Source organism: Artemia sp. Qi Xiang Cuo, chromosome 13 (assembly GCF_049724085.1).
Source record: "Artemia sp. Qi Xiang Cuo chromosome 13, ASM4972408v1, whole genome shotgun sequence".
Lineage (NCBI taxonomy): Eukaryota > Metazoa > Arthropoda > Branchiopoda > Anostraca > Artemiidae > Artemia > Artemia sp. Qi Xiang Cuo.
This window is the reverse complement of record NC_142806.1, coordinates 11,351,077-11,364,889: the sequence shown is the minus strand read 5'-3', so window position 1 is coordinate 11,364,889 and position 13,813 is coordinate 11,351,077. Positions and strand designations below refer to the sequence as shown.

General features: G+C 33.8%; 1 protein-coding gene across 2 annotated transcripts in view; it reads left to right on the top strand.

Annotated features, from left to right (window-relative positions):
* Nucleotides 1–9,950, top strand: part of LOC148944949 (Ig-like and fibronectin type-III domain-containing protein 2) — a 321,570-nt gene extending 311,620 nt beyond the window's left edge. For both annotated transcript variants that reach the window (XM_089099394.1, XM_089099393.1), the window contains exons 24-26: nucleotides 249–448; nucleotides 2,216–2,397; nucleotides 6,583–9,950. In XM_089099394.1, coding sequence (XP_088955520.1) covers nucleotides 249–448; nucleotides 2,216–2,397; nucleotides 6,583–6,774 — 574 coding nt within the window. In that variant the 3' untranslated portion in view covers nucleotides 6,775–9,950. The remainder of the gene's footprint in view (nucleotides 1–248; nucleotides 449–2,215; nucleotides 2,398–6,582) is intronic.
* The last annotated feature ends 3,863 nt before the right edge of the window (nucleotides 9,951–13,813 follow it).

Here is a 13,813-nt window from a genome sequence, read left to right as displayed (position 1 = left end):
AGGATGTGCGAAAGCACTTGGTTGCTGACCCACAACCCCCCATTGAACTTCCTGGTTGAAGGAACATGAAAAGGAGAACCACGCCAACAGTAAGGCCTGTAAAGTCAAATTCTGTATCCTTTATCTTTCCTTTACCCCCTCCCCTCTGATGATTATTTGTTGTGGTGGATAGTTATGAGCTTATTCAAGTGAGATCTTCGCTTATAAACTTGATGAGAAAATTTTTATTCCTTCATTAAATTTTCTAGGGTGTTTTGGCGACCGGTAGGTTCTGCTGAATCAGGAAGAAATGACACAAAAGAAAAATCAATTACAATCAACGGTCTGAAAGATGGCGTTGCGTACGAATTGGTTCTGAAAGCAGGAAATCACTATGGAATAAGTAAATTGACAGAACCAATCAAATTTAGTATTGATGATTCGACAATTATTTATTTTAGCAGTGCAGGTAATATATCTTTGGTAAAAAAATTTTGAGCAAAAGAGAAAATACAAAAAAAAGGATTAAAAAAAGTTTTTGTCTCTAAAATACACTGTTCATTCAAAAACAATCTTTTCCGCTTTTTTCGCTTAAAAATTGACATTTCCTTATACTGAGAATGTAACTTACGTTTTCGACCTTAGTCTTAAAAAATTTCAGATTTCCAAGTATCAGGAAATTTTTCATCACTTTTAGTAATAAAATAGGAATTTTTTTATCTTTTTATTTTATTTTTCTTCTCTTCTTTGTGCAGCTGTGATGTCACACTGCATGTGCGACCGCAGTAAACTGATTTCAACTTGGTAATACGGGATAGGGTTTGATCCCAGATGCCACAAGGACCTTTGCAGTCATGAAGGATTGTTAATCTATGGAATAGACTAGATTTCACTCTGTGGTAAATGCTGTAATTAATTTTTCACCCTTCAGAATTAAGAAAATTTACTAGCTCATGACACTAGAACAAGTTTTCAAGGTTCTTTCAATACATTTAATTGTTCAAATAAGATTCATTGCAATACCACGCCTTCCTACCATATTTTAGCTGTAACCGGGTGGCAAATAAAGTAGCATAAACTTCAATATGAATGTAATGTTAATTAAAATAAATAAATTAGTTAGAGTACATAAATTAATTAAAATATATAAATTAATGTTAGTTAATTACAATTGGTTTATGTATTATTACTAAAAATCAATACTTTTGAAAAATTTTTTTTACCAAGAGTTGTGTTTGAAGTATTATTTGCGAGATTTGTATAAGATTTGATGTAATCAGATGAAGTTAAGTGAAATTACGAAAAATGAGTGTTTAATTGAAAATATAATACTGAAATAAATGCTAGAGTTTGTTAAATTATGTTATCCAACACAAAAAGCTACTTAGATCAACAAGAAAGAACTTATGAGTTAAAAAAAACTTATGATGTTGAACTAAAAAGCGAAACAATAGTTCCTATGACCTCTTTTATCGCTTGATAAACTCATACAAACGTATGGACAATTAGAATACTTGACAAAATAAGCAACCCCTCAAACCATTCCCCCGTGGCACTGAATTTTTGTTTATACTGCTGGCTCCAGCACACTTTATAAAAATTTTGCATTATCTGCTGATTTTTTAATAGTACAGGTGTTATCATAGTATTTTGTCCTTTTTCCGATGAACGGTTCGTATATAATACAATTCAATTGTCCAAATCAGTATGTCGTTTATTCCTAAATAGTAATATAAATATAATATGAATGTAGAATATTTATACAAATAAATATAAATATATAAATTTCACATAAGTTCGTCTTTACAGTTTGGTTATAAAACCAACAAGATTTCATAGTAATCCCTTCTAATGAAAAAAATATTACAATTGTCAGTTTGTTATCCGTTCTTAAATAGGGACATAAATATAATATGAATATAAAATATAATGGATATATAGCACAAAATAAACAAAAAATATATAAATTTCATATAAATGTGTCTTTACAGTAGTGTTATAAAACCAGCGACATTTCATAGTAATCCCTTCTAATGACAAAACATTACAATTTCCTAAGTATCTATGTCGTCTCTTCTTAAATAGTAATGTAAATAAAGCATGAATATAAAATATAATAAATATAAAATTTATATAAATTTCAATGATTTATATTAATAAAATCTGTGGATGTTTTATTTTGTCTAACTTTTTTCCCTGGCATATTCCTGTTTAGCAAAATTTATTTTCTTTGCAGCAACTGCTCATCAATCGGTGAATGTTACAGTGGCAGTAATTATGAGCCTTTTGATTATAACAGCATTAATTGTGGCTGGCTATATGTTCTATAGACGAAGAATAGCAGAATTTTCCAGCAAAATTGCAAATGGTATTTCATTCTCAAATCCTGGATATGGCAGAAATACTGATACTGTACAGGTAATTTGTTTTTCCGTTTTTTGGATTTTTAGCTGAGTGGTTAGTGGTTCAGTCTTGAAATCCTGAGGTCAGCGGTTCGAGTTTTAGTGTCGCTGTTTATATGGTTTGAAACTGGGTCAATGATGTGACTTTGTAAGCTCGGTTAGAGTGGACCCAGATATAATTGAGTATCAAGAGAAATTTTATGCGAAAACACGGGAAGCGTCGGATGAATTGCCCCCAACCACGCATTGCACTTTCGGCCGAAGGCATCGAATAAGGAGATCGGTACCTCCACAACGCAGATCATGGGTCAGCTTGCGATTTTTTTTTTTTTCGGATTTGGGTGTATCTGGATACTAACAAATTGGAGTGTATGAAATAAATTAAGAACAGGTATGCTTAGAATGTGCTTATATTTAGAAGTTTAAAGGGTGAAACGGTGATGTTTGTGACGACTAAATTACTATGTATGTACAAAACGCTTGAAATTCTGTAAATAATGTTACTTTGTACCTAATTTCTTTTTCTTTTTTTTTACGCTTGCACTTTGGAGTCTTCTATACAGATTGGGGTATAAATAAGTGAAGAATGGGCATGCTTTAAATGGGTTTATCTTTGATTTAAACATTTAAAAGCTGAAGTTCAAGACGGCTACATTACTGTACATTTTTTTTGTATGTTATAATATATTGTTTATTATGATATATCGGACATCAAATTTTGTGTGTTTTTATCTTGCCATGTTGTCGTCAGGGGGATTTAAGGATTATATCTAGAATCAACAATTATTTGGGTAAACTTGAAAACGAGTAAGCGTTTAAAAGCTGGGATTCAATTATTGGTTTTCATTTGCTTCTGATAGAGGCACTCACAGTGTGGTGAGAAGGCCGTATTCAGGAGATGGGTTAGGGGGTTTGAACCCCCTTTCCCGAAATGTTTGTTCAACTGATAAGAATGTAATAAAAATGCACAAAAACACATTTTTCCTGCCTTTCTAAAGTTTATTTTTGTGACCCGCCCCGAAAAAAATCCTGGATACGGCCTTGTATGGTGGTAATGTTTTTCTATCCTCCCGCTCTGGATTTTTAAACTTAGGAATAGGATGAAGGATTAAATGAAAAATACACTTGAAAAAATAAAAATTCGCAAAAGCACAAAATTCATCAATCCATTCCTCGTCCCCTCCCCCCCCCAAAAAAAAAAAAATTCCTGGAAGTTTTAAAATACACTTGTAGGCATCTTCGTAGTCATTTGCCATTAACTCAAAGGTTTAAACAGTAAAATTGACTATCCTCTCAACTTAATATACTGTAACGTTATTTTTGTGCGTTATTTATCTTAGAAAAGGTATATTTTTGGAAGCACTAAAGGACTTTCTTAGAATTGTGAAGAATAAATAGGTTTTCTTTCCAAAATTAAGTCTTATTGTAAATCCTTTTATTGAGAGGACTGGTGACAATCCCTTATTCGTTCAAGGATAGAACATAAAAAAGTCAAATTTTCAGTAATTACGATCCGAAATTGTAAAACTATATCTAAAATAGTTATATGTGTTGGTTTTTAACTCGGTTTAAAAAAAAGAAAATGTCTCTAAATCCACATATTTAGCGGATTATCCCCAAAAAAGTGTCCCCAAAAAGATAGAAAGTAAAATTTTTACCAAAAATCGTTACAAATGTATGTTTTTTTTTTGTTTAGAGAGAAGGCAGACCACACGGGTCTAATAAAAAAAATGACCTGCATAACAGACACAATAAGGAAAACAAACAATGGAGCTGAGAACGACTTACAATCAGAAAAGATGGTGGGATGAAGGAAAACAGAAGAAAAGTAGAAACTAAATAAAAAAAGAAAGAAACGAATTCAAAAATGAACTATCTGTCAAACACTCGATTAAACAAAAAGAATATGTATAAAAAGCTAAGCATGATATGAAATAGAAGAAAGTAAAGGTTAGGTATAATGGATATTAGAAATAGAGGGAAGACTTAGACAGGATGGGTGATACACTATTTATGAGCTTCATAGCAGGGATACCATAATTTTGGGATAGTCTCCTGTTCAGGATTGAATAAGAACTTTTATGAGTGTCAGCTTTTACGGGATTGCAGAATTTGGGAGGATTTCGTAGATTTCATTGATTAGAGAAATAACTAACATGAACTTCGTGAAATTAAAACCAAATCCGAGAAATAAAATAAAAAAGCTATAAAAACCATTGTCAAATTCTAAAGACCATCAAAGTCACTAGTTGAGCCTTCGCCTTCTGTAAAACAAATACGCCTCTGAAAATATTACAGACTGATAAAGCGGGAGCACCAATTGGGGGGGGGGGGCACGTTACAAATTCACACCTGAATACTCTATTTTTATAAGATTTGTCTTTTGGATCTTTAAAAATTATGACGGTTCTAGGGCCGTATCACATTTTCCGCAGTATTGCCACGTTGAACCGTGAAAACAAACAAGTGAAACTAATAAGTTACATTTAATACTGCTTTTCGCTATAAAAAAAATATGTCTTAACAATCCAATGACAACTTTTAATCATAAAGACAACTACAGCTTCAAAGGAAGCCTACGTCTTCTTTAGCTGTTTCATACCATGTGTGAAAGAACATATTCAGAGGAAGAGTTAGGGGGCTTGAAACCCCTCCACATTGTTCAAGTTGTAGAAACGTAATAAAATGCATAAAAACACATTTTTGATGTGATTTTTAAAGTTTTTTTTTGTAAAATATCACTCGGAAACAGTAACACCCTCGAACAAAAATCCTTGATATGATCCTACATGTGCTTGTTGCTTATTGTGGCTGGTTCTTCACCCACGTTTCTTTCTTTTCAATTTGGTGCCCACTACTACCGAAAACTACACAACTACACACGGAAGCATTTTTCATTCAAAATTGGCTTCCCGATTTTGTTCCAATTTTCTTACAATATGTAATTCTGCATAAGTTCCCAATCAACCAACTAAAACAGGTGGATTTTTCCAAATTTTTTTTTTATTTGTCTGTTGGTAGTTTCAAAACTATGAAGCTTGAATTACCGTGAAAAAAAATAAGCGTAACTAAATGTAACAAAGCTTTTCACCCGCAAAAATCATGCTTTAACAATCCAAAGACAATTTTTAATCTCAAAGATAATTACAGATTCAAAGGAAGCCTATGTCTTCTTACGCTGTTCGCTACCACGTGTTATTGGCTTATTTTAGCTGATTCTTTGCCCACGTTTCTTTTTTTCAAATTTTGTGCCCACTACAACCGAAAACAGAAGCAGAATCCATTTTATTTAAAATTTCATTCCTGATTTTTTTCAATTTGTTCAAAACACTGCTAAGTCTGCATAGTTTCCATTTAAACAATTCAAACAGTCAGATTTAACTTTCACTTTCCTTGGTAATCAACAACTAAATTTACCTGTAGTTACTTTGTATGAATGTAGAAATGAGCACTGAACCCCCTTTTTTTGTCCTGGGTGCACAATTTGGAGAAAAGTCCACACACACAGCTTCAAGATTCTATATTTCAAGTTTGCATTTTAGTGTTTCAATAGGCAGTTGGTAGAACAAATTACCTTAAGCTTTTGGTATTATTTTGTTGACCTTAAATTCATAACTGTCAAGTTTCAGAGCAAAAATATTCAACCTGAACTTAGTACTAAAAGAACTGATCCAACCACCCTCTCAAATCGGCTCCATCCAAGGGGAGTGTTATCAAAGAATGGAGACATGAAACGCCAGAGGCTCTTAGTCACAGCTTCAAAATTTCGGAGGCGTTGCGCAATTGCGTAATTTGCTATAGGGAAGGGGGGAGGCAACTGCCCCCTCCAGACCCAAGTTTGTCCCCCATACCTCAGTTTGCTCCCTCCTCCAGCTGAACTTTAGTTTCTGCAAAACATCTTGTCAAAATTAATATACGCCTACATAATTCAAGTATCCAGAGAGACAGGTCAGTTTTCTGTTGTATATCTTTGCCTAAATGGAACTATATGACTCATTTTTTAGTTTTCACCGTCATTTTCACTTGATTTGGGAAAATTAGCTCTAATTTCAGCCCTCCCCCACCCTCCAGGATTTCAACGGGATTACGCCAATGGTGTTGTGTGTTATTAATTGTGGAAAATTTCTTGAATAGGACATTTTATGATTTTGATATAGATTTTATTCACCTTATAATCTACAACCATTAAATTCACTTGCAGATCATTCAGTCTGAAATTAATACGGAAACAACCGACCCTCCAAGTCGATCCAGTATTAGTACCAGCACAGAATGGAGAGAAGAAACATTAGAGGCACCTAACGCCTTTTCAAGTTCAAATGAAGTGCAGCCTACGGTTTATGAAGAGCTTAGGCTCGGCACAACTGGGGCTGGATTCAAAAGATTAAAATGAATGAGTTTTCTACCTCATGGTGCTATTTCAAATATCTTTGTTTGATTTTATAGAATGTATATGATATTTTAGTATAGGTCTTTTTAGTATCAAATGCTTTTATAAAGAATATAAAGTGCATAGAATTTTTTTTAAGCTTTTCTATGGTAGTAATGTTTAGTAAAAGGATCAGTTCTGGAAAAAATTTTTTTTTAAGGTAATATGTACAAAAAATTTGTTCCAAAAATAACTTCAAATAATATGAAGAAGAGATAAACTCTTATAGAACAAAACCTACTGATATATCAAGTCTTCCAAATCGTTTTTTTTAACTGCGCCATTTTTTTTACATGTGCCTGCACAAGCGTATTCTCCTTGAACAATGCCATTTTTATTTATTTTCTTGAAGAAAATTGAGAATAAATTTGATTTCATTTAATTGCCGAAAATTATGAAAATTCATATTGACTATTTGAAATTTGTCCATTTTTTAGAAGTCTAGCCCTGTTGTAGCTCAGTAGATTCTTCTCAGCTCCGCATTATGAGCCCAGGGCTGTATCCCCGCTTCTGCAAGGCTGGGAGACGGTTTAGCTACCTTGTCTTGCAAAAAAACGGTAACTAAAACATTGATAATTGACGACACCATATGTGCAATCAATAACCCAAGAGGATCTTTATTTTTTTAAAGTTATTTTCTTTATAGTTGCAAAAGCCCCCCCCCCCCTTTTCGATTCAGGATCAGAAACGGATTTTCTAAATCTAGATTTTACCAATTTGAATTGTAATATCTACATAATTTATGTAGGTGTTTCTAATGTGTTGTTTCTGTTCTGATGTGTTCGTTTTGTAAAAACAACAACATTTAAAACAATAAGGAATTTATCTAAGCCAGTGATGTTTGTTTAAACTATAAATGGATATTTCGACTCTATCCAAGACCTGTCCTCAGGAAACAATATATATATACAATATATTTATATGTATAATGTAAATATATTTATAATATATAAATATATACAAATTATAAATATAAATATTATATAAATATAAATATTATATAATCATAAATATAATATATAATATAAATATTATAGTATATAAATATAAATATATTTATATATAATATATATAACAATATGTTTAAATAAAATAAGATTTACAATACCTTCAAAACTGAAACAAAAAAGAAACAGCACACATTATTATTTACTTATTTTATTTGTATATGTGGCTTGCTGAGGACGGTTCTTCGATATAAAGCCGAAATATTAATTTAAGGTTTAAAAAAATATCATTCTCCGCTGTTTTTCTTTTTGTTGTTTTTATGATGGGAAGGCTGTCGGGTCTTCATCGTTATTTACATTTTAAGTTTGAAATCTTGAAGCCAGAAAAAAAATGGTTGGTTGTGAATGTCTAGAATGAGTTTTAGATAGATTTATGCTAAATGAATTCATCAATATTTAAGCGTTCTGTTGTTTTTATAAATCCCAAAACCTGCATAAACATCGTTGTAATTTATGATGTCAGGGGCTTAATTTGATATGGGAAGGGGGAGGCAATTGCCCCTCCCAGACCTTGGTACCCTTCAAAGACCTCGCCCCCCCCGGTTGCCCCCAAGCTGAAATTTAGTTTCTTCCAAAATCTTGTCAAAACTAAGATAATGGATCAACAGGAACAGATCAGTTTTTTAGTATATATTTACCCTTACAGAACTATAATATACCTTTATAGTACTTTTGTAATACTAAATAGTACCTTTATCGTACCAAATGACTTATTTTTTAATTTTTACTGTTATTTTTGCTTGATTTTGGAAAATTGACTTCAATTTTGACCCCTTCCCCCGGAATTTTGACAGAATTACGCCACTGTAATTGATTGTATTGTCACTACTATTCTAAGCCTAACCAAAACATAATTTAAAAAAAAATTTACTATTAGTTTGTGTTATATTTTGAACTAGCCGCTTGAATTTATAATTTCCATTTTGACATGAAAAACAATGGTCTTTTTATCTGTCGTCAAAAGAAGACGTAATATCGGCATGATTACAACATTTTACAAGACGAATGACCGCCGTATCGACAGAAACAAACAGAACTGCTCAATTCCTTATTGTGTCGTCAGAGATGTTTATTGAACTGCGGCTCAGTTCTCTAGGGTAGTCTCTAGACTAATCAGTTTCATTATTTAAGGTATAATTTTTTGGAATTACAAAAGATGGATACTTAGAATTTCTCTGTCAGTGTAATGAACCTGGGTGAAGAAAAAAGACATAGTGTAGTAGGAACAAATTAATGCGGATATATCCTTTCAAACCAACATTTTACCAATCTTATCTTCCTCAAAAGTATGAAAGAAGCAAGAGAGAGCTTGGGAACTGATTTTTTTAGACGTAAGGGATGTAGAAGGAAACTAAAAACCCTTTCCTGGGTTTTCTAATTAGGGCTATTCTAAAGTAATTAGCGCTAACTCTTAAAAGTCTCATCGACTTAGCATTTTAACTTTTCGAGTAAACCGAACATGCTCTTTTGGTTTTTATTTTGAAAATTGGCACGGTCAAATTGCAAGTTAATGGAATATAATCTTCTGTCCAATAATGACAAACAAACGGTTTTCGTCAGATTATGGTGCTGATTTGAAATATGCTTTCGACTTCATTATTCACAATTTTGGCATCATTGTTTAAAATTAGTTTCTTTGCTTGTTGAAATTTGGCTGTTTTGGCTTAAGATATAAGCAAAATTTTCATCTAGGGCTAACTGTAGTTTTCATACTAAATTTCACCTATTCAAGTTATATATTGAAAATTTAGTTCTAACCCACCATATGCAAATATGTTATAAGCAAAAGAAAGATTTGTACAGGTTCCTGTTATACATTGTTTATTTCTTTTTTTTTCGTGTGATTGTAGGTTTATCCAGGGTTGCCATCCCTAGTTTTATATTGCTTAAGAAAAAATCACCAAGTCAGAATATAAATCCCTAGATTATTGAAGAAAATCACTAAATCAACGAGAAAATCACTAAATCTAGTGATTTGTTTTTTGACCGGGTGACAACCCTGGGCGTATCCGTCAGTAGGTGAAAGAAAGGGTCTGGTGAAAGATTCAATTTGCTGAATAAAGTATTTTGTATTCATGTAAACTGTGATTAATTTTTGTACAAGTGAGAATAAATTTTACAGATATTGACGAACGTTTTTATTTCTAGATTTCATTTTCTTCTCATTTTTCTCCAGTAAAGGCTTAGGAATCGGAAAGCTACTTTTGTGCCAAGGTGGTAACAGACTCAATTATTAAAGTGATATATCCAAATAAGCAGGCAACAGAGTTTCAACAAAATTAAAATTTTATTCTAATTCTAAGATTTAATTTTAAAAATTAAATTTGTTTTATTATTAGTGGCAGCAGAGTAGCATTGCTTTAGAAAATATCCATGTGCTTTCATATATTATTTGTTTTCTAACCACATGGTATGGAAGGCGCTGTCGAAGAAACTTGGATTGGCACAACAATTGGAAGCCAAAAGTTCTAGTGCTCTTCTTGAGAGTCAAGAGGGATTTTAGGACAATAAGCCTCATCGAATTGGGCTCGCCTGAAGATAGGGACCAGAAAACGCCAGGATTGGTTTCTAAAAAGCTTCAAGTTAATATCTATAAGTACCCTGGTGAAGGGAACCCTTAATCACAGAAAAAACAGTATAGCAATTTTATTTTGCTTAATAGTGTTCCGGCAAATTTTTTTAGATCGAGCAAGATTCATAATATTTCTTATTATCCAGACACAACCGAAGGAAAAATTTATTTTCCGCAATTGGACAAAAAATATTAAAGAAAAAAATGAAAAAATTTAAACAAATTTGATTGCATTGGTTTTTGATGTCCAAAATCAGCTTTATCATTGTGTTTGATCAGTTTCCGACCTACACGTCGGGGGTAACAGACGAAACGTGCAAAACAGGTGAAAAATATTTGGAAAGAAACTGGCTTGTATGCATTCATGTAACTCCAAAATAGGTTAAATATCGTATTACTCCGATTGGCTTGAAACTTCCGTGACAGTTAGACTGGATCAAAAACAACTCGAAAACAACAACAAGTTTTGGAGGAAAATTTTGGCTATTTATCGAAAGAAATACTTTGTTGATTACATATGCCTTTGTCAATTACATATGCTAATTGTTAATTAAGCTAATTGGAAAATTAAAAATACTAAGTAATTTGTAAACATAAAAAAATGTTGGTGACTTGTTTGAGAATTACAGGGCAAAGGGAACCTCCACGAAAAATAAAAATGGGAAACAAACCTGCTTTATTTGATTTCTTAATTCAACATTTTTTTTTAATAGCCATGACACAGGTTTATTCGACGAAACAAATGGTGACACGATTAATTACATAAATTGTGGATTAAGATGGGTTTAAAGTTCTTGGACATTGTTAATGTCAATGGCCACGGTGGAGCCAAAAATAAATACTAGAATTTGAAAACTTTACACATTCTATATACAAAACTTCAACATATCAAACAGTTCGAGGTAACGAACTGTAAGTAAGGAGCGACCCGGCTCAATGGTAACCGAAACTCTAGAAAACGGTATTTTGATACAAATAGATACATCAAAAGAATCAGATTTTAATGCTGATTTTAAATATATAAGTTTCATCAAGTTTACCCATCAAAAGTTACGCGTCTGAGACAATTTGCCTGATTTTCAAAAAAAGGGGTAAACACCCCCTAAAAGTTATAAAACCTTAATGAAAATCACACCATCATATTCAGCGTATCAGAGAACCCTACTAGGTTTCAAGAGGTTTCAAGCTCCTATCTACCAAAATGTGGAATTTTTTTGCCAGAAGAAAGATCACGGATGCGTGTTTATTTGTTGTTTTTTTTTGTTTTTTTTCCCAGGGGTGATCGTATCGACCCAGTGGTCCTAGAATATCGTGGGAGGGCTCATTGAAAAGGAAATTAAAAGTTCTTGTGCCCTTTTTAAGTGACCCAAAAAAATGGAGGGCAACTAGGTCCCCTCCCACACTCATTTTTCTCCAAAGTCACCCGATCAAAATTTTGAGATTTGGCCATTTTGTTCAGCATGTTCGAAAATATTATAAGTATGTCTTTTAGGATGACTTAATCCCCCGAAGTTCCCGGGGGGAGGGCTGAAAGTTTTGAACTTTACCCAATGTTATCATATAGTATTGGTTATTGGGAAGTATACAGACGTCTTCAGGAGAGATTTTTCCTTGTGGGGGGGGGGTGGGGGTGGGTCTCGGGTTATGTGGGAGGATCTTTCCATGAAGGAAGTTTTCATGGGGGAAGGGACATTAGCTTCTGATTACCAATTCAGTGAGCCCCCTCCGAAGTTTATATGACCACACTTTCTATAAAAACCTTATATGCCCCCAACGCATAACTTGCAACTCTTGCCCTGGGGACTGTGGGGGGTTGTCATTCTCGAAGACATAATTTCCGGACCTTTCAACTGTGTTGAACAAACAGGCTATCTCAGAATCTTGATCAGACGTGTTAGGGGAAATGATAGGTGTGTGTGTGTGTGTGGGGGGGGGGGGTTATTTGCCCTGCTCTCACTTTCGACTATTAAAAAGGGCACTAGTCCTTTAAATTTCCAATCGAGTGAGCTCTTTTTGAAGTTTCTACGACAACGTTTTCTATAAAAAAAAACTTATATACCCCCAGGACATAACTTACAACCCTTTCCCTAAGGGCTGTGTGTGTGTGGGGGGGGGGTCATCCTCAAAGACATAATTTCCAGGCTTTTCAACTACGTTGAACAAAAGTGCTGTCTGGAAATTTGGATCGGAAGTGTATGGGGAAATGATGGGCGTGGGGGGCCATTTGCCCTCTGATCACTTTAGACTATTAAAAAGGGTACTAACCCTCTCAATTTCCAATTGAATGAGCCCCTTTTGAAATTTCTACGACTTTCTATTATAACCTTATATGCCTCCCAGTGCATAACTTACAACCATTGCCCTGAGGGCCGTGGGGGTTGTCATCCTCAAAGACATAATTCCTGGACCTTTCAACTACTTTGATAAAAATGGCTATCCCAAAATTTTGATTGGATGTTTTGGGGAAATGGTGGGCATGGGAAGGGGTTACATGCCCTCCAATCACTGTCGACTATTAAAAAGAGTACTAGCCCTCTCAATTTCCAATCGAATGAGCCTTTTTCGAAGTTTCTACGACAACTCCTTTGATACAAAGTGCCCTTGTTTAATCCCCCCCCCCTCCAAAAAAAAACGAAGAAAATAATACATTGTGCCAACATCGTTCTTTACTTTGGCAGCGCTATTGAGCGCTATATACCGTTTAATATATTTTTTAGATAATGACTAGGGTTATGATTTTGTGGATTTATAACAATAAAAGTAGCCTATTTATCTGTATTACCATGATTTTTTTTTACACAGAGGTGGCCATGTCTACAGAGGCCACCTCTATAGACGTGAGTTGACAGCCTCTTCTTTAAGATGTTGGAGACAGAGGAATTATTAAATAAATACCAGCGGTCACTAATGTAAAATAATGGACCAATGAGGAAACAGGGATGGGAGCTGCTATGGCCACGGCTAATCATGGCCATGAAACGCGGCCATGGTCATGGCCGCGGCTAATCATGCTGAGAAGGGTAGTTGTGCTCCCTTAGTGAAAGAAGATACAATAAAGACGAACATATGTGATGAAGAAAAATATCTTAAGTATATATAATCCCATCTCCTGAGGTAAAGTATTAACCAGTAAAGATACTAGGACATGACTTTTTCCTAGTGTTTCGGCATAAGGAGTGTAAATTTTCTCTGTGTTGGTCCGACTTCGTGTAATATCCAACGTATATTAATGCAGCTTTTATCTTGCATATGTGTACTTGTGGGGCGGGGGGACGATCCAGGGATGGTCAAAACACAGAACTAAGTCCTATTCGTGATCTTGATTTTTCTCTTTACATTTCTTCTTTTGATAGAGGTTATGTGTGTTCAATGCGTATTTTTATTTAGTTAAACACCCCTCCCCCAACAGCCTTAGTAGTTATTA